At 43.5% G+C, this 26051-nt stretch overlaps 1 protein-coding gene across 1 annotated transcript in view; it reads right to left on the reverse strand.

Moving 5' to 3' along the window:
* Positions 1–26051, reverse strand: part of ABLIM2 (actin binding LIM protein family member 2) — a 431671-nt gene that overhangs the window by 46877 nt on the left and 358743 nt on the right. The window contains exons 18-20 of the mRNA XM_029591702.1: positions 13036–13090; positions 12520–12527; positions 12141–12221 (exon numbers count right to left, since the gene is read on the reverse strand). Of these exons, the coding sequence (XP_029447562.1) occupies positions 12141–12221; positions 12520–12527; positions 13036–13090 (144 nt within the window). The remainder of the gene's footprint in view (positions 1–12140; positions 12222–12519; positions 12528–13035; positions 13091–26051) is intronic.

The raw sequence follows: 26051 nt of genomic DNA on the forward strand, positions 1-26051 counted from the left end.
CTGACGTGAGGTCACCAAGTAGGCGGGGTTAGTAGTCTGCAGGCAGCCGGCTCAATCACTCGCCGGAGCTGCTGCAGACAACTGGTCGTTGGTTGCATTGGGGCTGGTTCCGGTGAGGCCTGGGACTGGTGAGTGAGTGGTCCGAGTCGGGAGGGCAGGTGTGTGCACCAGCGGTGGTGCTAGCGCCTCGGTTTCATGGTGCGTGGGGTTTCTCCCGCGGAGCATGTCTCAGGCCGGCTGGAGAAGAGAGCTGTGCTGCCGGTGGTGGGCAGCGCAGGCCACGTGCTGAAGGCTTGTGTTGGGGAGGTGCTTTTCTTGCTGGTTCCCGGACGCGGGGGGGGGGGGGGGGCTGTATTAGAGCTCCTCTGAGAGAGGGGGACTCTCCAAGGACGGTTTGTGGTTTGGCGGCTGTTGTTGGGCTGGGCGCGGGAGGTGGGGAGGAGCGTGGACAGGTGGTTGCCTATCACGCATGACATTCTGTTGCAGTTGTGGGATGTCCTGCCGGGGATTTGCTCTTCGCGGTAAGAGACTGTCCTTTTCCGGGTGGCATTTGTGTTTGCTTTTTTCGGGGCCTTCAGGGTCAGTGAACTAGTGGCCAGTCTGTTACTAGTTTGGATTTTCCTGGGTTACTGGCACGGCATGTAGTGGTTACTAGTAGGTCGGTGATATTGTCTTTTCCCAAATCAAAGACTGACCAATTATTATTATTAGTTAGACTTTTGTTAATATCAGTACCTTTTTAGGTATATACCAGTTTTTGTATTTTAACATTATTTTAATTATTATTTTACTTTAATTTTATTTTTATTTTTACTCTGTAAACCGTTTTGACAAAAAACCCTGTTTGGAAAAACGGTATATAAATGCTTTTAAATAAATAAATAAATAAATAAAGACTGACCAAGTGAGCAAGGGGTTGTCGGTCTTGCTGCATGTGGTCCCTGGTTTGCATTCTTGTCCAGTGGCCAATGCTGTGCAGTATTGCCAATGTTGAGTTCCAGGGATGGAGCAGTTTTTGGTGCACATGGACCTACGGCCCTTAACAAGGTACCAGTTTGAAATGATGCTTCAGTTGGCGCTTGCAGCCATCGGGTTGGATGTTCGTTGCTTTGGGACCCACTCCTTTCGGATTGGGGTGGCTACATCGGCAGTGTCTGCAGGGTTGCCTGGCGGTGTGATCAGGAGGATTGGCAGATGGAGGTCTGATGCGTATGAGGGGTACGTACGTCCTGGGCCGGGGAGCTTTTGAGCAGTACCTAATTTTTTTTTTCCTTCCAGGTGCGGAGATGACGGAGAGGTCCGTTTGGATCATTGGGCATTCGTACGGCTTTTGGGCTCATAGGCATGCCTGCGGACGACCCTATGGGCCTCATTTGGACTTATGCCATAGGGGGGTTCGGGTTCACTGGTTGGGGCTGAGTGGGATGGTATGGGACGAGTTGATTCCCTGTTTGCAGAGGAGCCTGAGCATTTGGACCAGCCGCAGGCGCTGGTGGTTCACTTGGGGGGCAACGACTGGGGTAAGATGCCTGGGCGACAGTTCATCAGTATGGTCTGTAAGGACCTGATGCTGGTTTCTTTACTGTTTCCCTCTGCTGTTATTTGCTGGGCGGATATAATTGCAAGGCCTGCTGAATCATACAAGGTGATTTGGCACAGGAGTAGGGCTAAGGCGAATCAGCAGATTGGCTCATGATTGGTGCTGCTGGGGGCCCGCCATATTCGATTTGAATGGTCCTGGGGGGAGAGCAAGGGGTTGTTCGGTAAAGATGGGGTGCATCTTTCTTTCATAGGAATGGATCTGTACCTTAACTCGATTCAGGAGGCCTTGGAGGAACTGTTTCCGCTGTAACTGGGGGCTGCATCTTTGGGGGTCACGGATATGTCATATCCGTGTCTATGGCGGATGGCCCGAGCCACTACAGCTCATGTTGTATTGTTAATGATTGTTCCTGCTGTAAATTGTATTGGTTGACAACCGGGGTGGGGGGGTGGGGGGGGAAGTTTGGAGGTAGGGGCTCCTTGCTGGATGGCGGCGGGGATCCATTGGCCTGACTCCTTGCTGGCTAGTGGCTACCTACCAGCTAGGAGCCGGGTTGGCTCCTAGCTGGTAGGAGGCAGGGGTCTGAACTTGGTGCAAGGCTGGAATGTCGAGCCACTTGGCTGGTGTTGACCATCTTGCTGGTAAGTGGCGGACGGTCGGGGTGGGGGTGGGGGGTTCATTGAATCGAAACTATGAATGTTATGTGCAGGGCTTGGGCCTCCCTGGTGTTAATAAAAGCTGCAGCCTTTGTTAAAGCCAAACTGATGTCTGTGTATTATTGGAATGTAAAAGGGGGCAGATGTGAGTGAGTGTTATCCTGGATGCCCATGTTATTATTGTTCACTGCTTAGCACAGTTTTATCTGCTATAGGTGGTATTAAAAAAAACTGTAACTAAATAAATAAATATTGTGACAACACAAATACATTTTCAAACAAAAAGTTAATAGAGGGAAACTGTTTTTGAAACACTGTAAGTGTTTGGAATACAGGCCTCTCCCACAAGTTCTTATCGAATTCCATGATTGTGTGGAACTTTGCACTGTACATATTTTATATGCTGCATTGTTTTCAATGCACAAACAGTCTGTAGGACAAGTGATGCAGCAGTGACAGGGCAGCAGTAGTTGAGTGTTAAGTCCCTCACAGAAGGCAATAGATAGCAATTAGTAGAGATGGTCAGAAGGCAGCCATTTCCTACCAAGGCTTGGATGCCCTTCTCTAGACTTTTCACTGCTCCTGCATGATGTGAATGAAATGAAAGGGATAGGTGTAGCTTCAGTAAATGGGGCAGAAGATGGTGTTTTCAGTTGCCTGAACTCTGCTGACATATAGCGATGGTGATTATGGTCACTGATGGGTCTTGTCTTTTGAAAGATTACAGCAGGTGTCCAGATGCTGCAGCGTGAACAGCCATTTGGGCACTTAGGGCTTCTTTGAGGTGACCAGTCATTTTGGTTTGAACCTTGAGCTCTTTACTTACACCTTGTGCCTTGGAAGCCCTTACAGACTGTGTCGTCATGCCGTTGCTGCTCAACACTACATGGTGCTCCTGGTGTAGGGGGTGGGGGGGGGGGGTATGGTCAGATGAGTCAGATCTGTCAGATTCCTTCTTGGCATCAATGGGATGGATCTTCCATGTGCAGGGTGAGGTATAATGCAATGCCAGTCCTTTTTCTTCTTGTAGCTTCTCCTGGCTGGATGTCATAGGGTAGGTATGGCTCAATCATTTGTGATATGAATGGCACAGCCTCCAGAATAAGGCCACTATCTTTCTGCTCTAACTCTTGCCCCTCAGAGGCAGTTATGGGGTCTACTGGTGTTGGTCCTAAGTGTCCAGATATTTGGCATACTTTCCACAAATCCTTTGAACCTGAAAAAGATGCAGAAATGAGTAAGCTGCATTGTTAGAACACATCTCAGAAAATGTTAGGCTCATCTAATACAATGCCCCTACTCAGCAACTCCCCATCCTGAAATATGTTAGCATCCAACTAAGATGCCGATCTTCCTAGAAGGTCCTAGTCCAGGTTTGCCTGCATCCCTCCCAAATGTTCCCACACCTGCTGGCTCCCAATTGAGCCAAAAGCTTTTCCACCTACTAGTCCATTAACGTACAGGCTTCATAGGTCAAGGCCTGTTGGACAACTCTGCAAAGAATCATTAGGGGACTCTTGCTGTGTATTCCTAATTTGTGTTTTTGTAAAGTAGGCAACTCACCACCTCGCCCTTGATGTATTGCTGATGCTGTATCCATGGACTCTACAGCACTGATAATGATGCCTGGATCGATTTCTGCAAGGCATTGCTCCTGTAGTGTGAGGAAAATGGGACAGACATAGCCATATCTCATCTTCTTCCAAAGGGCATGGATCTTTGTAGACTTCTCTCAGATGTGCTGTTTAATATCCTGATAGCAATATTTCACATGTGCTATTGCACTGGGAATGATTCCAACTCTGCTGATGTCTGATGCTGTTTGTTTCCAAATGTGCTTCTTTTCTGCCAGGGATCTTTATGGGGTCGTTTTCAAAGTTCTCCAGGACCAGCTCCAGAATGTGGTCATTTTCTTCTCTAGTGAAACACAACATCTGTTGGCAAGGTCATGCTCCTGTCACTCTAGTGCATGGTCCAGCACCTTCTCATCCTCCTCCTCCTTCAATTACCTCATCAGCAGACATAGAAATTGTGTGATTTTCTCCAACTGATGACTAATAGATTTGATCTTGGCTGCATGGGGTCCTTTCTCCATCCCTCTGGCCTAACTGCTTCACTACCTGCTCTCTCTCTCTCTCTGCCTTTACCTGCTTTACTACCTTCACTGCAGTAAGCTTCCTATCTGTAGCTTTCATTATCCTCATGACATGACCACCCCTCTCCATCTTCTCTCTGCAACCCCTATCCACACTTTCACCTCTTATGTGCCCTCCAGGCTCAAGTACACACACAGTTGCTCTGCCTCTGCTGTGCTCTATTCTCTCACCAACCATATCCTTTCATTCCACTCTTTCAAGACCCTTACTGAGATAGACTGATGGATACAACCTCACACTCACCCACCCACTCACTCACTCAGTCACTCACCTTCTTACTGACAGAACTGGAACAATAGACAAGTTAAGGAAAGGTAATATATAAAAGGAGTACAAGCCAGGCAGAAGTCTGTTTTTCACTCTCCTCAATTTCTTTGTTTTCTGAGGTCCAGTTACTTTCCCACTCCTCCCCAAAGCATTAGCAAACAGCCCCATGTGCTGGGTTTTCTTTACATGGTAACATAAGTTGCATAGTAAATAATAGCAGATAAAGAGCCGTCCAGTCTTTCCAATTTCAGTTCTCCAATCTGGTTCTCTATCACACTGGGTAGATTCGCCACAAATTCTAATATCTAACCCAACACCAGCTCCCCTCCCATATCTCCCACCAATCCCCAACTCTGCCTTCAGCACTAGCCCCCACTATCCGTCCCAAGCATATTCAAACCCTGCCACTGCACCCGCCTCCACTACCTCTGCTGGCAGGCCACACTAGGCCCTTGTTGTCTTCCTCTTTGGTTCCCATAAGAACAACACCCAGTTTCATCTCCAGGTCCTCTTGCAAGCCCTGCAAAATCTATACAGCTACCAAGATCTTTGGGAGCAATAATCAAACTCCCCACATTAAGGCAATGTCGGTAGATAAGTTTTTCTATGGGCTTTGAACCAATAATCAAAGCCAAAGCATGCACATGCCTTTACTTTGATTATTGCCCTGGGAAAAAGTACCTGCAGAGATTTGTATCTGCTTTTTCTGCATGCACTTTTTCCCTTGGAAATAACACGAATAGATTTCCAAATGCCATCTATGCGTGTTATTTCCCTCCTCCAGCCTAAACACACCCTCGAGAATGTCTCCAGACAATGTGGGTGAAATTACCACTGTTTTACCAGAGGAAAAGGTTTTGAAAATTGCTCTCTATGTGGGAAAAATCCCTGCCCCACACATATCCCCAGCCTCCCCCTTTTCTTTGCATTCTTCGGCAAAAGGAGCACCAGTTTAGAGGAAAGAGAAGCATTCACGTAATATTAATTGCTCTCTTAAGTGCCTGCAAAAGTAACACAGATTCCAGTCCAGAGAGTCTCCTGGTGACTACAATTAGACTTTAACCAATGCACAAATAAGAGGCATCATATTATAATCACATACTCTTTCTTTAAATTGTAGCACAGTCATATTTTGGTGTCTCTCTATTAAATCAGCATGCACCAAGGACACTTTGCTTCAAATGAAGACAAATGGAATAAGTCTGAGTTCCCCTGACCCCCAGCTCCATCAAACACAATACTCTAAATATGGACAGCTTATGAAATATGTAATATTCCTATTCTGCCACTGCGCCAGCATCACTTTAACAATTTACACTCTTAAATTAAACTGGCCTTACACTAAAGAACATAAGAACATAAGACACCAAAGGCTGGAAAGCAGTGCCTCTGATTACACAGGGCTCAGTTTTCAAGCAGATGATGAGTGGACAAGATATTGATAACTGGTTAGAAGAATTAGGAACATCTTCTGCTGAACCTAACTGATTAGGTTTTCAAAATTTGACTAGATTTAGCTCAGCTCTGTGCAGCTTGAAATTGGCAATAACTGGATAAAACCTCTTAATAAAAAAGATACACAATCCACAATTCTCTCCCACTCCCAGCACCCAATAATTTAAAACAGAAGTTCTCCTAGCTGTGATACCCCCCTTCCAGAACCCAATATACATTTTTAAAGTTCCCCTGGCATTTTGTATGTGTGTGCATTTTTGCAGTCTACGGAACTAGGATAGGAATATTTAGTCCAAAACCAACTCAGTGCAGATAAGTAAGTGGGGTATGCCTGAGAGCCATCTTATTTATTTATTTAAAACATTTTTAGATTCCGCACAATTAGACAGCACAATTGTTCAAGGTGGATCACAGAACAAACAGCCACAACATTTAAAACAAACAATAAAACCATCATCTGAATACACTAGCATTCTTCCCTGCCTGGTCTGATCCTCACATCACACGGCTGCGGAATACAAATCCGGAGAGTCTCAGTATTTATTTATTTACAAAACATGTATCATCCGCTTATAACAGTAACCTGTGCTAAGCGGCTTACAAAACAAATAATAAAAACAGTCATAAAATATTTTCAAATGTTAACTGCATTATATATTAAAAATAATACCTTACTGTTCACCCCTCCTAATTACCAAAGGTTTCCTGGAAGAAGAACGTTTTAAGGCTCTTTTGAAAGAGACTGAGATTATCAATAAACCATAAAGATTCAGGGAGTGAGTTCCCTGAATCAGGGCCAGCTCAGGACCCCTTAATGAAAAATGCTCACATTCTAGTATCATTGAGGTGAGCTACTTTTAGTCCCAGGACTGACAATAGCCCCCTTACTTTGAGAATGAATATTTTGATTTGGGACATAATTAGATAATAATCCTGATAGATAAATGGGGCCATTTAATTTTAATGATTTGAACATTAATACTAAGATTTTAAACTTTATCCGAAGCCAATGGATTAGCAATATAAAAGTTTACGCGTTCCCAGGGTTGACCACATACATTTAAGCAAGCCACTTCAGTGCCCTAAAATGGGAGGCTGGGAAACCTACCGTAAATATAAGGTACTGCAGTAATCCAATGTAGATAAAACAAATGATTGAACTAAAATCCTGAAATCAGAATGGTCTAAGATGTATCTTAAATGATGCATCATTTCCAGTTTAAAATAACCAGTTCTTAAAACGGAGCTTAATTGTGGTTAGAAAGTCAGCTGAGGGTCAAATAAGAAACCTAAATTCCTAACGACTGTTTTAAACTAAATTGGAATATTACTTACTTTCAGACAACAGTTTTCACCTTACGACGGATACATAATGCTTTTGATTTAGAAAAATTTAAGAACAAACTATTATCTTGCATCCAGGTATTAACTGTGTCCCAAGAGCCTGAGATATAAGATAATGTAGGGAATAACAAATCAATAACTAAAAAAATAGCTATACATCATCTGCGTACGCTTTAAATTATATCACAGATTTTTCTATCAGTTCCTACAAAGGGTACAAATAAACATTAAACAAAGGCCCAATTAAAATAGACCCTTGTGGGACCCTGCTTAATACACCAAGCAACCCAGATGAATTGCATTCAAAGCATACTTGCTGTTTTTCTTCCTTGGAGATAGGATGAAAACCACTGATAGACTTTACCAGTTATTCTCAGCTGACCCAATCACTATAACAGTATACTATGATTGACTGCGTCATAGGCTGATGAAATAATCAAGAAAACAACCACTACTATTCAACCTTTATCAAGCTCTTTTAAGAGATAATCAGTCACGGATATTAATAAAGTCTCAGTGCTATGCTTTTGTCTAAAACCACACCAGTACACAGTTTAGAGAGGACTTCATGGAAATGTGATGGAAGAAGGACCGTATGGTCTTGTAGTCTGCTCTTCCATACCAATTGCTCACCTCTACAATTCCTACTACTCCATCAGATATCCCCTGTGCATATCCCATGCTTTTTGAATTTAAATACTGTCCTTGTTGCCACCATCTCCACTGGAAGCTATTTCATGCTTCCATTACCCTCTCTGTAAAGAAATATTTCCTTAGATTACTCCTAAGTGTACCCCCCTTTCACCCTCATCTCCTGACCACCTTGTTACAAAGCTTCCTTTCTGTTTAAAAAGGCCTGTCTCTTGCACATTGATGGTCCAATGAAACAAACCGGAAGGTGGTCCCACGTAGCCAAGGCAAAAAAACAGAGGGGACTACCTTACACCGTGGAAAGACTTTTATTAGAATTGCCCAATTGGGCAATTCTACACCGTGGAAAGACTTTTATTAGAATTGCCCAATTGGGCAATTCTAATAAAAGTCTTTCCACGGTGTAAGGTAGTCCCCTCTGTTTTTTTGTCTTGCACATTGATGCCACTGAGATATTTAAATGTCTCAATTATATCACCCCATCTCACCTTTCCTCTAGGGTATACATATTTAGATCTTTGTCTGTCCCCATATTCTTTACAATGACGATCCCTGACCATTAGTAGCTACCCTCTAAACTGACTCCTTCTGGTTTATATCTTTTGAAGGTGCAATTTCCAGAATTGTACATAGTATTCCAAAAGAGGTCTCACCAGGGTCTTGTACTAGAGCAATATCACCTTCTTTATCCTTCTGATCATTCCTCTCCCCATGCACCCAAGTATCCTTCTGGATTTTTCCAATGTCTTATCCACCTGTTTGTCCACCTTGAGATCATCAGATATGAAATCCGCCAGATCCTGCTCAGAAAAATTTCACCCTCTAGATTTACTTGAGTTTTTCAAATACATGACTCTGCATTTTTTAGCACTAATTCTTTGCCAGATTCTAGACCATTCTTCAAGCTTTGCTAGATCTCTCCATATGGTTTTCACACCTTTCTGGATGTTTACCTTTTTGCAGATGTTTGTATCGTCTGCAAAAAGACAAACTTTTCCGATAGTCCTTCTGCAATATTTCTTATGAAAATGTTGGAAAGATCTGGTCTGAGGACTAAGCTCTGTGGCACATCACTGGTAATACCCTTCTCCTTGGAGCAAACTCTTTACCACTTTCTTTTGTCACCTGCCACTCAACCAGTTTTTAACTCGATTGAATCACTTTAGGGCTCATACCAAGGGTGCTCAGTTTATTTATAAGTTGCCTATGTGGAACCATGTTGAAGGCATTACTGAAATGCAAGCACATGACATCTAGCACTCTCCCTTGATCCAACTCTCTGGTCACCCAATCAAAGAAATTGATCAATTTTGTCTGACAAAACCTACCTCTGGATGCTGTCTTGGATCTTGTAATCCACTGGATTCCAGAAATTGCACTATCCTCTGTTTTAACAGCAATTCCATTAATTTACTCACACAGAGGTCAGACTAAATAGTCTATAGTTCCCAGCCTCCTCCTTGCTTCCACTTTTCTAAAGAGGAAACATTTGCTTGTTTCCAATTCTCCAGAACTTCTCTTGACTCTAAAGAAGCATTGAAAAGGTCAGCCAGTGGAGCTGCCAAACATCTCTGAGTTCCTTTAATATCCTCAGATGTATTCCATCCAATCCCATCATTTTATTTACATGTAGCTTAGCTAGCTGCTGACAAACATGGTCTTCTGAAAATTGTATGAGGTTTATCTCACTTCCAATCCTATATGGGCCGGATTTTAAGAGGTATGCGTGGGCCTACATTTGTGCGCGCAACCTGGCACGCACAAATGTATGCCCGATTTTATAACATGTGTGCGCAGCCGTGCACATGTTATAAAATCCAGGGTCGGCACGTGCAAGGGGGTGCACAATTGTGCAACTTGTGTGTGCCAAGCCGTGCAGCCTTCCTCCGTTCCCTCCGAGGCCGCTCCGAAATCAGAGTGGCCTCGGAGGGAACTTTCCTTCCATCCCCCCCCCTTCCCCTACCTAACCTGCCCCCCAGTCCTACATAAACCCCCCTTTACCTTTATCTTATAAGTTGCGCCTGCCTCTGGGCAGGTGTAGGTTGCACGTGCCGGCCAACGGTCTGCCTGCGATCCCGGGCACAGTGGCAAATGGCCGCTGTGCCTGGAGGCTCTGGCCCCACCCCCGCCCTGGCCATGCCCCCATCCCTTTTTTCAAGCCCCGGGACATACACACGTCCCGAGGATTGTGCACGTTGCCGGGCCTATGCAAAACAGGCTCGGTGCGCGCAGGACCGATTACGAGCGTAAATCCACCTGGATTTATGCGCGTAAGCTTTGAAAATCTGCCCCTATGTGTCCATTTTCTATGGTCCTACTCCTGACTCTTCGTTAGTGAACTCTGTTTTCCTCATCAGCCTCTACATATTCCTCTTTTACCTCTGTGTCTCACAATTTCATTTTTGCATAAACAGGGAAATAACAAATTGTTTATTTATTATCCCTCATGTACTAAACTACATTACTTGGTGTGCAATTTACTGCAGGCTGAATACTGCAGAAAATGTTATAATGAAGGAGGTTTGTGTTTTCACCTCTCTGTGCATGAGCTAAGCCTCTTCCCAGTGTGTCTATGTTTGCATATGAGTGGGTGTATGGGGGGGAGGGGGTATAAGGGGGGGGTATAAGGGGGGGAGGGGGGTTGATGTTGAGTACCCGGAAAATGATGGAAGGGGTTGTTCTCTGCCTCCCCAATCCAAGATCCCCCTGATCCAATCCTCCCATCCGTAGTATGAACTGTTCATGACACATACTACAGCACCTGGAAGGAGGCAGATAGGTTGCTCCCTTCTCCTACTGGAGGGGTGGGCGAGGGGAATGTGGTCGAGGGATCACAGCAAAGGGGGGGGGTTAAGAAAAAGAATGAGGCATGAGAGAAGAAGCAAGAGGCCCTGTGCATATCACAGAAGCAGTATAATGGCTGTGCTATTTAAGGTTGGCATGAGTTACATATATTTAGCTTAGGGCCGGATTTTTAAATGGTTATGCACGTAAAATCCAGAGGATTTACGCACGTAACTTGCCTTACATGCGCCGGGCCTATTTTAAAAAGGCCCGGCGACGCGCGTAATGGCCCAGGACACGTGTAAGTCCCGGGGCTTTCCAAAAGGGGCGGTCTGGGGCGTGGGTGGGGCCAGAGGCCTCTGATAGAGCGGCCATTGCCACTGTGTCAGAGGATCACGTGCCGGCAGGCTGCCGGCTCGCGCAACTTGCGCCTACCCAGAGGCAGGCGCAGAAGGTAGGATAAACATTTTGGGGGAGGTTAGAGTAGGGCTAGGGGAGGGAAAGGTTAGGGGAAGGGGTGGGAAGGTTAGGTTCTCTCCCAGGCCGCTCCGATTTCGGAGCGGCCTGGGAGAGAACGGAGGAAGGCAGCGCAGCTCAGCACGCAAGGGCACAATTGTGCACCCCCTTGCACGCACCAACCCCGGATTTTATAACATGCGCGCATCTGCGTGCGCATGTTATAAAATTGGGCGTGCATGTGCGCGTGGCGGGTAGCACGCGCACATGTACGCCGCACGCGCTTCTTTTAAAATCTACCCCTTAAGGCATAGTACAAGAAGATAAAAATTACTGCATACGGCAAATGAAATGTTACCCAGTGTAACCTTCCAAATTTATGACAACTGAGTACATTCGCCCCATAATATTGCTTCTTATTCCAGTACCACCTTGAGATGGGTTAGAGGTGCTGGTGCTGTTGGTTGCATTTGCATGCAGTGATGCGAAACCAATTCCTTATTAAGGGGCTCTCGCTAGTTCTGCTGCGCCTGGTGAAACACTCTGTTTTCAGAAAATAATGTAATGGGGTTCCCGAGAGTGCCCTTCAGCACATCGCTGCGTATGTGTCTAGCTGTCTGTTCCTTTCCCTCTTTGCCATGTTTCTCCCTTCTCAGCACCTCTGATTCTGAAGAGCTTAGAGACCTAAGTCTTGCAGCTCTTACACAATACATAAGAGATTCAATTGGAAAGATATTAGGCTGCGTGGCGGGGTGAGCAGAGACTCCTCCATCAGATAACTGAAAGTAAAGTTAATAAATGAATACATCATTTTAAAAGTACTCTTACCTCTAGCCTGGTTCTGTCCACATCTTTAGGCAGCTTCACACGAACTCGGTTTGTTATGATAAGTGACTTGTAAGGATACACCTGTTGCAGAAGAAGGACCAAGAATAAAAACAGAGCAAAAAGGATGTGCTTATTTCTCTATTTCATGAAGATTTCCTCCCGCTTCTCGCGCAGGGTGCTCTAGGCGCATTACAACTTCTATAAAACATCTTAGTCTATATGGCATTGGAATCGAGGAAAGAATTTAAATTGTACATACTTGTATCCACATCTGACACAAACAAAACTGCACACAAGTATAACAGAAAGGTACAGTTTTAACCTGGTAAGATAGGGAAGAATCAGATGTCTCTTTCTGTGGTGGAACAGCGCTTCTTACCTTGTATTCTGAAAAAGAATGGGGGGAACGATTTGTTTATTTTGGATACGTACATTTATTGTACAGTTACAAGTACTGGGCTGTAGTACTGACAATCAGGAACAAGGTCTCAGTAGTCACATAGCTGCCATTAAAGTGTGTGTGCACAAGACTTGCCAATTTGGGACAAAGGCCCTTTGAGCAGAGTCAGAATTATTCCTGGCGGCAGGAAGGAGAGAACAACAATTTTAGAAGCTATAGTGCCAACAGTTATGGAAGAGTGGGACAAATGGCTGTGCTGGCAGGGGTCGTGGCTGTCTGTCACTTCCCTCTCTGGGGTTTCACACAAAAAGCAGCATTATCATAAGGATCAGAATTTCTCCAGGATGGCTAGCCAAAGTCACAAGATCTCATTACTATTCTGACTGTTAGATAAAAGAGAGCATCTTAGATGCCTCTCTACTCCCGAATAATGCATCTTTTCCAACTCCATCTAACAAAGTGACCCTCCCAGACTCAAATCATATCTCATTTTACCTCTCGTCCCCCAGCTGGAATCCTGGTCTGTTTCGTAAGTGCCAAAATTTGCAGCCTGAAACCGAAAAAGAACAGTAATTAAAAAACAAACATCATATTTTCAGTCTCTACAGTCCCTCAAAAAAAAAAAATGCTGAACTGTAAAACAGAATGCATGTTTTAGATATAAAGGGATGCAGAATACCAGACAGGTAATGTGTAATCGGTCAGTGCAGAGTGTGGCTAGGTCTGCATTGCCGATTCTGTGCACAGTGGAGGTTAAAAGAAAGCAGTGCTCCTGATGTACCATAGGTGCCATTTTATTGCTACGCACCCTCTGCCAGCTGAAGAATTGTGACACCGTTTAAGCAGCTTCCTCACAAGCCCTCACTGAACTGCTTGAGGCACCTGTGTTTGGAAGGGTCACACATTACCTGGTGTGGAATGGGATTTCATTGGCTCATGCCGTGCTTGACAGGACAGCCAACTTATACCAATCGGATCCTACAAGCAAAAATTTTATTGGAGGCCAACATGGATGCTTTCCAGCACTTGCTGGAGGGGAAGAGGGAGAACTGTGGAAAGTCATTAATACCGAATGGAGAAAATTGCTGAGTAACTGATGCTGCCTGCTATGAGTACTTTAAAAATACTGCACAGTACACCAAGGGTACAACTTTTTTTAAGGTCCATTTTGGATGGTACAGGTCTGATTGTGATAATGAAGGTGATGATGATGGATGTAAAATACAGATTCCTTTGGTCAATCCTACGTAAAAAATAAATACATTTTAAGCTTGTATCCTCGCTCTATAGGAGTACCTTCCTCTTATTACCTGTTTCCTCCCTTACCCTCCCAGCATCCTCGTTATTTTATTAGTTTCTGAAATGTACTGGCACTGAAAAAAGGAACAGAAAAAAGTAGGAGAATCTTAAGAGGTACCTTACTGGAAGAGCTGAACGTTAAGAAAATGAACATTTCATATTTCAGGTCAAACCTGGCTTCTTCATCTGTATTAGTTACAAGACAACTCATGGTAACTATGGGGCAAGATTCGGCAGTTCTGCCTTATAATAAACCTTGATCATGAGCAAGGCCCTTCGCTTTCTGTAACACCACTGAAGCACACTCTAGTCTCTGCCTTGGAATATACGTTCAGACTGCCAAAACAACATTATTTTATGTTGATCACTGAGTGAAAAGAAAGAAACTGAAAATGGCTCAAAATCAAAAAGGTTTCTCCAAAAGAAAACTGCATTCTTAGACTTCTTCATACATAGGAGTATAGCGAACAGGCAAAACTAATCATGAGTATGTTGATGTGGGTCAAAAATCCATGTGTTACACGTGGAAGAACTGACTGAGAAGATTAATGTGCTTAACAGCCTGGAGGGAGGCAGATGAAGGTCCAAGCAGCACGGTGAAGTTCAGAGTTAGGAAACAGCTGTGTGGATAGTAGAGAAGGCCACTGCTGGGACAACCGACCAGAGGGAGAAGAAATTCTTTAGCTGGAGAGAGATTTTTGAGGTTATAGCCCAGTCATGGAATCAGGACAATCTGGGAATCTTGGCTATAACAAACAGAGGGACTGATGCAATAATCTGAGCGGTAAAAAAAAACTGTGTGTTGGTTTCCAGTGCGCACTTTTAATGCTCAGGTACATTTTTTTTTAACTCCTGATGCCATAAGATAATATGCTAATGCCTCGGGAGTTAAAAATGCATATAAAGCGTTACATTTTTTTTAAACTCCTGATGCCATAAGATAATATGCTAATGCCTCAGGGGTTAAAAATGCATACAAACTGTAAAATGCAGGAAAGGGGGGAGCTGTCTCTACAAGTGGCGGCAGTCGACGCTGCCACAATGTCAGATAAATACCAACTCATCCGGCTATACGGCAGTGGGAAGCAGCTGCCAGATAGCTGGATAAATCGGTACATATCCATCTATCTGTCCTGGGTCACCACTACGTAGCCAGATAAAGTCCTTGTCCTTAAGCCCCGATATATCTGGCTATCTGGCAGCTGCTTCCCGCTGTCAGTTAGACAAATAAGTCAGCACTTATCCAGGAGTAGGTTTTGTCCACAGAAAAGTCGCACACAAATGCGCCTTTCTGTATCAGCCCCTGAAAGTTTGAGGTTGGGGGGGGGTGGGGGGGGGAGAAGGGAAGGGGTTGCTTTTTTGTTTTTTTTAAACTAACGATTGGCCAAAATTATGACCTAGGGAAATAGATATTTATTGGAGTAAAATGGCCTGACTGAGCACTGCCTTTCTCAAATATGGCTACAAGTATGCATGTACAATTAGTGACACTAAAAAGAAAGCAGGTCATGAGAGGAAAACAGCATCTGTGTATAGGCTTTTTCAAAAAGATATGCACTATTTTAACCCCTCTGGGCCTCTTGCACACATAGCAGGTGGCAAGTATTTGGATATTTTTAACACATTTGCACCTGCTCATTCTCAAAGGGAAATACCCTTTGAGAACTGATGAAATGTAAAATAGCCCTCCTGGTTTTGATACAACCCACCTAGCCCTTTGTGTGCTTATTTCTGCTATGATCAATACTAAAGCCCACAACTAGATCAATATATTGAAGATTTACTGAAATATTTGTTTGAATAGTACAGAGAGTATCGGGAAAGACACAGCAAGTAGCTCAGAAACTGCGAGTCAGCTTGCCTTTGAGAGCTCCTTCCTTGAAAAATTGCCAAAACTTATCCTATGTACTTTTTCTTTGCCATTAGTTTAATGCTCTCAGACCATTTTTGGCCCCTCCGTGAAGCGTCATCTAACCTCTTGTAATTTTTTCAGTTACTAGGCTATAAAAAACAGCCTTCAAGTCACTTTCTCCTTTTCCCAACATGTGTTTTCCTTTCTCAAGGCCACAAACTTGCCAGCTCTGGGAAACTTCTGCTTTTACCCCAGTGCCTGGGGTTACTATTTCATACTATCTGCTGTTTGCAGAGCTGCTGGTTCCTTTTTCTCATGCACAGCTGCAGCCCTCCCTTGCCCACATAGATTTCCACACACTAGGCTTCCAGACATAGGTTCATTCTGTCTGACCTTAGATCTTATTCACTGGGCAGCAGTATATACCTTAATGACCCACTATTTAGCGAGTGCATGCTAATGGCAAAAATGTATCACCTACTACAGCCTAACGTTAACCACTGAAAGCACATGATATAAAAGATCAACTGGCAGGAAGCAGTTTGTGGCAACCTTTAAGGAATTCTGGGTAGTGCAGCAGAAAATACCTTGGGAAGCATGGAGAAGACAAGGAATTGTTGGTGGGGGAGAGGTTAAAGAGAGAGAACAGACAGGACAGGGGGAAAGAAAGAGCAGAAGAGAGCATGAAGGCTGCCAAGTCCCTTTATTTCTAACCAAAAAACAAAGAGCACGTCAACTGTCCTAGACTAGCAATTGCCTCAAAAAAGGAGGAACACTAAATAACACAATTAACATAGCTGGAGTCAATTATCAAAATCAAGTAATGTCAAAAAACTTGGATAAGGGTGTCAGCAAGTCAAGTATCCATGCTGTTCACCAAGGAGAGGTAACCTGGACAACTCTATCATCCACCCAAACGGCTCAATGAGTGATGCCACAAACTTTTTTTTTTTTTAAGATTTTTGAATGCAAATAAAACACAGTGTCGCCTGAAAGCAACATATAGTCAGGACAGAAGCTCAATATAGTCACAAAACTCCAAAGTCAGCTGTCATTTCGAAAAACTGCACTGGGGTTAATTAGCTCATCTGGTGCTCGCTCCATGATGGATTGTACTATCTCAAACAAATGTATTTTTAATGCCAGGACCATTCTGCTAAGTTTTCTGGAGGCTGAATTAATCTGCAGGAACCCCCTAGTTATGGGTTCTAAGCCAGGCTGCTAGATGTCACCATTGCACAATGATTATGCTTCCGCCCTCTCAGGGGCCGAGATTGCTGCTTCTATAGAATCCTCAACCCCAGCCAACCTAGGGAGTGGAAGGCTTGAGCTGAGAAGTAAGCCTAGGTCCTGCTGCATGCTAGGGTGCAGCACTACCATGGAGCCAATGGGCCAGCCTCAGAGGACAGTGTGACCTTGTATGAGGAATTAAAATATGACATTGATCCTCTGACAACCAGCTCTCCCGCCATATCTGGCCTAGCCAACTTCCTGTTCTCATTACATTGTCTTGACTCTGGATCTTTTCAAATTACTGTGCCTGCAGTTGAGGGACAAGAGCACAGAAGATATTTCTACCACACACTACAAACTATATAGAGATGAATAAGGAATTATATTCAACTTCCTAATCAGAAACCACACTGGCACTGCCAGGGACGGATTTAGTGCCAGCTCTAGGCACTTTTGATGCTTTCTTCCCCCCCGCCTCCTACTGTAAAGATCTGTTACAGGGTAGCAGAGGGATGTTCTCTGCTGAATGAGATTTGGCAGAGCTGGAAGGCAGCAAATCTTAGCTAGCCTGCTGCCTCTGAATGTTTGCCACCCTAGGCACAGGCATAATGGGTGCCTACTGAGAAATCCACGACTGGGCAAAGCCTCAAAAGAGATTTCCACACAATAACCAGCCTACCTAATGTGATGGGTGCTATCAATTGCACATATCCTATGAAGATAGCTACTTTTCACTGCCATTCATTAAGCACTTCCATGCATTTCTTATGTGGCGCAGGTGCGACTAGATGGGACAGTGACTCTATATTAGTGATGTGCAAAGCCTGCCGCGGGAAATATCGTATTTCCCGCGGTTGAGGCCTTGAAATTCGGGGGGACCCGAATTTCGGGTTAGTGTGCACTAACAGGGTTAGTGCACGCTAATTCCCCATTAGTGCACGCTAACATTTTAACTTTAGGGCGCACTAACAGGAGTTAGCGTGCACTAACGGGGAGTTAGCATGCACTAACTCCTGTTAGTGCACACTAACCCGAAAACAATTTTTTTCTGAAATTTTGGGAAAAATTTGTTCAAGATTAATTGTCCCTGAAACAGGACTGCACATCCCTACTCTATATGTCACTAAGTACATGCTGCCTGGGCAAGTTCAGGCAGAGGCCAAGAAAGGGAATGGCTAGAGAGAAGAAGAATCAGGAGAGTCCTTCTATAAGGGGTATGGTTAGGGGAGTAGTTATAGACGGTGAAAAGTTTATCCTGTGTGTTAACACTGAGAAAATTCCAAAGACAGTCCATTTAAGAGTGTGCCAGTTGTGTGAGTGGCAGCGAGACTCTGAGCCAAGGACAGTATGGCTGGAGTGATATAAAAACTAGTGTTTACCCTTGGGAAAGGGCTGGTCACCTAAGGCAATGGGTCTTGGGAGGCTGTGAGATTCGGGAGGAGCCAAGATGGGGAGTTTGGGAGTAGAGACTTAAGGTACCATCCCCAGTGATGCCTTGGAAGTAAGGAGCATATGTGAAGAGAGTGAAAGGAGAACCTTTTGAAACCTCCCATCAGATTTTGGAAGAGGAGAGTGAAGTTACAGAAGTTGAATTCTGGAGTGAAAGGGGATGAAGTTTGGAGATTGGGCTTTGGACACAGGATCTGTGGTGGAGGTGGTGGCACCAGCTGGGGCTGGGGCAGAGGTGCCAGGCTGGTTATTTCACTGCAGAGCTTGGCACATATCCAAGGGAGCTGGGTGCACCATCCTGGAGCAGTTCCCAGTATGAGAGGACTGGATTTTGAGTGGTTTCTGAAGTGTGAGTACTGGGTTTTTGGTATTTCTATGAAGGGAAAAGATTCACCAGGGTTGCCCCCACTAAGGGTCCTAAAGAGGAGATTTTGGGAAAAGAGACTGTGTACAAATTATTCTGGGCTCCTCAGGAGCCAGGGAAAATAAGGAATAGGAGTAATTGGAGTAAAATGTAAAGTGGAGGAAAAGGACTGAACTGGGACCATTTGAGTACAGTTGTTTGGGATATGCTTCCCAAAGTGGAAAGGGATTTTGAGAATATGTGTTTTTTTATATTCCTGATATTGAACTGACTGGAACTTTAAAATGCTTTTTTCTACTGTGAAATATTTACAGTAAATAGTTTATTATGGGAGCACAAGAATTGGTGTGGACAATGCCTTTTTTTTTTTTTTATGTCTTTAGCCCAGTTTGGCCCTGCAAAACGTTCTTCCCCCAGCCTATGCCCCAAAAGGCAGTGTTCCCTACCCTGAAAGAAGTGCCCCTGTGCTTCCCAGGGCTGGGAAGTTGACCCCTGGGAAGGTGGGGTTACATTTATCTACAGATGGCCAGAGGGATAAAGATAGCTGGGAACATCTACAATACTAACCACAACCACATCAGCTGCTTATGAGTTCCTACTGTTTAAAGATAATGTCTAAGAGGTAGATTTTAAAAGCCTTGCGTCCGGAAATCCATCCACATATGCCTGTTAAGTGGGCCGCAAGAGGAGCTACGTGAATTTTAAATAGCTGGGAAGGGCACGCATACATCAATGTATGTGCCCCCAGAAAATGTAGGTGGAAAAGGGACAGGCCATGGGCATTCCAGAGGCAGGGCCAGCACTGATGAGAGAGAGAGAGAGAGAGAGAGAGAGAGAGAGACTTTATAAGGCTCAGTCCGATACTCTATATATGGACCATTGTAAGGGGGCACTTTGATTCGGCGTGAGTTTTCAGGAGATAGGTTGGGTTAGGGGGTGGTGTTACAGACACATTCAGAGGTATTCATTGTAGAATTAACATCATAAAAGAATTTTAGACCTTATAAGTGATGAAAATTCTAACAAGAGGAGTTGATTTGTACACTGCAGTCTCTGCTAGCTGTATTGTACAATTCAACTCCTTTTCATCACTTATAAGGTCTAAAATTCTTTTCTGAAGTCAATTTTACAATGGAGACCTCTGAATGTGTCTATCCAGTCTGAGTGAGGAGCTGTTCTACAGACGAAAAAGAAATGCTGAAAAAGTTATTGTAATCAAAGATAGTAGTGTGATCCATTGTAGACTAGAGATTTTTGAAAATCCATCCAGATTTCTTAATTTATGTGTTCTTAATTCTCCGAAAACTCCCTTTATTTCTCCCTCTGAATATTTTAATAGATATTTAAACAAGGGTCTCCATATTTCAGAGGATTCTCTTTCTATTCCTACTAAGATTTTTTATTCCTCAGTTAAACGGGGGGAGAAAAGTGGATCTCCCCCTCAGTTCTACCTGAAAGTCTTGATCTTTCAAATTTTTTAGATCAATCTACAGAAAACATTCAGAACTGTGCTACTTTGATTGTTGTCTGTTTCTCTGAAAAAGACAAGAATTTTATCATGCATCTTTTTTTTCCCAATAGAAATATTTCCTATATGGGTCAAAAAGTCTGGGTTTTCCCAGACATATCTTGACAGTCACAGGTTATGAGGAAGGCTTTCCTTCAGTTCAGGGAAATGGTAATTGCTAAGGGTGGATCTGTTTCTTTATAATATCCAGCTAAATGTATGGTTATGTTTCTTAATATTAATTATGTCTTTTTTTGAAGCCAGTCATTTGAAAGCTTTCTTATAAAATAGGGTTGCTGAATCTACATCTTCAACTCCAGAGAGTTGTGGTTAGACTATCAACTGTTCAATAGTACTCAGATCAGTATGGGGTTTTTTTTGTGTATTATTTTATTTTAAAATGTCTCTGGTCCTTCTTCCTTCCTTCTTGTGCATTGTGCAAGGAAATAATTGAATGATTACCAATTTTTGCTGTATTGTTTGTTCTTTTTTTTTCTTTTTTGTTTTTTATCCCTGCTTATTTTTCTGTCATGTGGTTGTTGCTTATATTTTGTTCATATTTGAAATTATAAATAAAGAGGAAAAAGTTATTGCGGTTGAGAAACTTCTTAAGAAATTATAAAGTCATGGGATAGGTGACAGTGTCCTATTATGGATTGCCAACTGGTTAAAAGATAGAAACAGGGAGTAGGGCTATTTCCCCAATGGAAAAAGGTGAATAGTGGAGTGCCCCAGGGATCTGTTCTGGGACGGATCCTTTTTAATATATTTACGAATGATCTGGAAATGGGAACAAGTGAGGTGATCAAATTTGTCGATGACACAAAATTATTCAAAGTTGTCAAATCACAAGAGGATTGTGAGAAATTGCAAGAGGACATTGAAAAACTGGGAGTCTGGGTATGTAAATGGCAAATGAAATTTAATGTAGACAAGTGCTAACTGATGCACTTAGGGAAGAGAAACCCAAATTATAGCAACAAAATGCAAGGTTCCAAATTAGGAGTCACCACTCAGGAAAAGGATTAGAAAAGGTACAGAGAAGGGCGATCAAGATGATAAAGGGGATTGAACAATTTCCCTATGAAGAAAAGCTAAAGAGGTTAGGACTCTTCAGTTTGGAGAAGAGACGGTTAAGGGGAGATATGATAGAGGTCTAGAAAATCAGTTGTTTACTCTTTAAAAAAAAAACCAAATACCATAATTAAGCTCTGGAATTCGTTGCCAGAGGATGTGGTAAAAGCTATTAGTGTAGCTGCATTTAAAAAAGATTTGGACAAGTTCCTGGAGGTAAGGTCCATTAACAATTCTTATGATAAGAAGCTTGGAATCTATCTATCTCTTGGGATCCTGCCAGGTACTTGTGACCTGGCTTGGCTTGGATCCTGGGCTTGGTGGACCCTTGGTCTGACCCTGTATGGCCAGATTTATGTTCTTAGGGTAGAGCACCCAAGCACCCAAACCACCACCATAACAAATCCCACACGATTGCTGAAAGTCTATCAAGTCTTTGGAAGCAAACGAAGTACCATTTATCTGAAACTATCATGTGGGGCAACTCATAGGGTACTACCCACTCTTTTACACAATGTAGAACTGAAGCTGCTGATGCATCCCCTCAGCCAGCCTATTTTCTGATCAGCGAGAGAATGCATCCCAGAGTACAAGAAATTTCATCCCCTCAGTTTTACCCAAATCCACAAATAAGGTAGATTCGTTTTGGGCCATGGTTGTGGGTATAGTCTTGAGAGGTGATGATATGCTTTTGTTTGTCTATATCGTTTCACATTGCTTTTTATATGAAACGACAAAAAAGCTACAAAATTTTGTTTTTATTTCTATTTTTTTTTGTTTTTAATGTGCTCTAATTTGAAATAGTGTGTACCAAATCAAATAGTTCACACTAAATAAAACAGTCTGCACTAAGAAACAATGAGCAATTAATCGAATAGTGGGCACTATTTCAAGTTAGCGCACACTAAAAATATTTAAATTTTAAAATGAAAATTATTAAAAAGAAAAAACTGGAAATAATTAAAACAAAAATATAACAGGAGATATTTTAGCATGCACATCAAATTGGGAGGTAGATTTTGATAAAGTGCGTACCTGGTTTAACAGTCTTTGACTGACTCAATGTCTGCATCTAGACCTGGCCATCAGAAAAAAATCCTGGCCAGGGACTTCCTTGGGACCCCCCTAATATATACTGCATGTAGATTGGTTAAAGCTGCTTACGAAGTCCCAGCTGAGCTCAAACTGGCACCCCCAGAGGCATGCACTGATGAGCTTAGGCTTCTGGGAGCCCACCCTTTTGGATCCCAGACACTACTTGACATAGCTGTGGGTCCTGTTGTGTGTGTTTATCGACTGCCTTGTCCCAGATGTCTAGCTCAGACAGTAGCAATGGCAGGCATGATCGGACATTTGCATGTACATTCTACTCTGACCTCCTATATTGTAAATCATATCAATGGTCTGCTGTTGCAAGCGTGCTCCTGCCAGAGTAGACATTCCCATCTTTGGACCCAAAATTTGCAAGAGAGTTTTATGGTCTGTGCATAAGGAAAAATGGTATTCATACAAATTGTATTTTCATCGTGAATACAATTGCATTGTTCCCTTTTCAAGCTGCAAGTAGCAGCTGCCTGTCCTTTAGAGCATGCGGGAAGTGAAAACAATGAGATGTATATATCCTCATTCAGAAATCTGTGCAATAACACAGCGCCTGCCCAAACAGGTAAGGAATGATATTCCATCATCAAGGGGTAACTTGATGTCAAAGTGGGCCAAAAGAAGTGCAGCCACTAAAATGGCTTTGGCTTTGCCCAGAGCACTCTAAAGGTCCTTTGATCAGACCCAAGGCACTGCTTTGCCCAGTAATTTGTTAAAGAGATGTACCAAGGTCACCGTATCTAGCACAAATTTGATGCAATAAGCAAACAAGAACAAAAGAAGATTTGAGGTCTATTACATTCTCAGGCACCAGAGGATCTACAATAGCCCTTACTTTATCCGGATGAGATGCCAACAACATGACCAAAGTACTCTCCTTGTGATTGGAAAAGAGTCCAGCCTGCTCTAGCTGGTTGAGTATCTTATTTTATTTATTTATTTATTTAAAGTCTCTTCTATACCGATAGCCGTTCGCACATCGTATCGGTTCACAAAAAACAAGAACTTTTGGGCAGAGCCCTTACAAGTAACCGAGCAATACAATTAACAGGGAGAGATACAATTAACAGGGAGAGTGGATAATACTGAAAGGCATAACACAATTAGTACTTATTGAATAAATAAAACAACAATAGCATAATAACAATGTACAAGAATCCGCAGTCATAAGGCATTCTTAGTCAAAATTTGGTGGCGGCTTAACAGGGAAAAATTTTATGTAGTGGGAAGTGATGTGGGGTAGGCTTGCTGGAAAAGCCAGGTTTTCAGTTTTTTTTTAAATTTGGGAGTGGAGGTCTCCATGCGTATATATATCTAGCGTGGGGAGCAATATCCCGCTCTCAGGCCATCGGCTGCATTAATAAAAATGGCGCCGATGGCCCTTTGCCCTTACCATGTGACAGGGCAAAGGTAGCGCCGGCGCCATTTTGAATACTGGCAATACGGCCCGAGTGCAGGAGGTCGCTCCAGGACCCCCGCTGGACTTTTGGCAAGTCTTGTGGGGGTCAGGAGGCCCCCCCAGGCTGGCCAAAAGTCCCTGGAGGTCCTGCGGGGGTTCGGGAGCGATCTCCTACACTCAGGCCGTATTGCCAATATTCAAAATGGTGCCGACGCTACCTTTGCCCTGTCACAGGGTAAGGGCAAAGGGCCATCGGTGCCATTTTTATTAACACAGCCGATGGCCCGAGAGCAGGAGATCGCGCCCCCGCTGGACCACCAGGTAATTTTAAAAGGTTTTTTTTGGGGGGGGGTCAAGGGGGTCATTTTAAAGGGTTGGGTGGGGTTTTTTTTTATCGGGTCATCGGCGCCATTTATATTAGTGGCAGCCAAAATGGCGCCGATGGCCCGAGAGCGGGAGATCGCACCGGGACCCCCCCACTGGACCACCAGGTAATTTAAAACATTTTGGGGGGGTTCAGGAGGGTGGGGGATTTGTTTTAAAGGGTCGGGGTGGGTTTAGGGGTTGTTTTGGTGTGCCGGTTTCCCCGCCCTCCCCCCTCCCCCGATTTACGATTTTTCATGATAAATCGGGGGAATTTCTATTGTATCGCGACTAACGATTTTTGACGATTTAAAAAATATCTCACGATTTTTTTAAATCGTCAAAAAACGATTCACATCCCTATTGACTACTTCCTGGGATTTACTCAGCAATACATTACCAGCTGTGGACAAAGGAAGAGTATATGCCAATTAAGTTGCAAAGCTTGCAACCAGTTACTTCTCAAAAAGTGGCTAATCAGAAGGAGCAACTGTAGCTGTTTGTTCAGGTTCCCCAACAACACAGACATAACTTCTTTAGGGAGACTGGATGGCTGGTGAAAGAAAGCAAAGGCACTGGCTTGAGTCATCAGGATCATCATCACCATACCTGGGAACTTTAGATTTCCAGTCACCCTGAGATTACCATGAATGCGGGGGGGGGGGGGGGGGGGATTAGGGGCAGGGGCAATGGATTGGATGTGCACAAACTTTACTCTCATACACACACATGTTCGTGATCACTTTCCACACACACACTCATTCTTACGTGCTACCTCTCATTCCTCATTCTCTGACACATTCTCACTTACAGCTTTACTCCTCTCCTTTTCCCACATACACACCTCTCACACACATGCTCGCTCACTCAAGTCTCTCTCTCTCTTACACACACACACATGCCCACTCACCCTCACACCCATGTTCATTCACACTTTCACTTCTCTTCCTCCTACATAAAAACACACACACACACACTCTCACAGACATGTTCTTTCCCCTCCCCCATGTACACACCCATTCACATACACACACACACACACAAATGACCTCACATATATATATATATATATATATATATATATATATACACAAACACACATGCACAAATACCCCCTCATTGACTACCTCTCCCTACCCCAAACTCACCAGTAGGGGCAACCTCCTCCTGGGGTAGATTGTTTAAAAATACAATCCTAGAGGCACAGTCCATATGTATTCCATGCATTAGGAAAGGTGGAAGGAAGGCAAAACGATTACCATCATGGTTAAAAGGTGAGGTGAAAGAGGCTATTTTAGCCAAAAAAAATCCTTCAAAAATTGGAAGAAGGATCCATCTGAAGAAAATAGGATAAAACATAAGCATTGTCAAGCTAAGTGTAAAACATTGATAAGACAGGCAAAGAGGGAATTTGAAATGAAGTTGGCCATAGAGGCAAAAACTCATAATAAAAACTTTTTAAAATATATCCAAAGCAAGAAACCTGTGAGGGAGTCCGTTGGACCATTAGATGACCAAGGGTTTAAAGGGGTTCTTAGGGAAGATAAGGCCATTGCAGAAAGACTAAATGAATTCTTTGCCTCCATGTTTACTAATGAGGATTTGGGGAGAATCCAGTTCCGGAGATGGTTTTCAGGGGTGATGAGTTGGACGAACTGAACAAAATCACTGTGAACCTGGAAGATGTAGTAGGCCAGAGTGCCAAACTGAAGAGTAGCAAATCACCTGGACCGGATGGTATGCATTCTAGGGTACTGAAGGAACTCAAAAATGAAATTTCTGATCTATTAGTTAAAATTTGTAACCTATCATTAGAATCATCCATTGTACCTGAAGACTGGAGGGTGGCCAATGTAATCCCCAATATTTA

This window comes from Rhinatrema bivittatum, chromosome 1, assembly GCF_901001135.1.
Source record: "Rhinatrema bivittatum chromosome 1, aRhiBiv1.1, whole genome shotgun sequence".
Classification (NCBI taxonomy): domain Eukaryota; kingdom Metazoa; phylum Chordata; class Amphibia; order Gymnophiona; family Rhinatrematidae; genus Rhinatrema; species Rhinatrema bivittatum.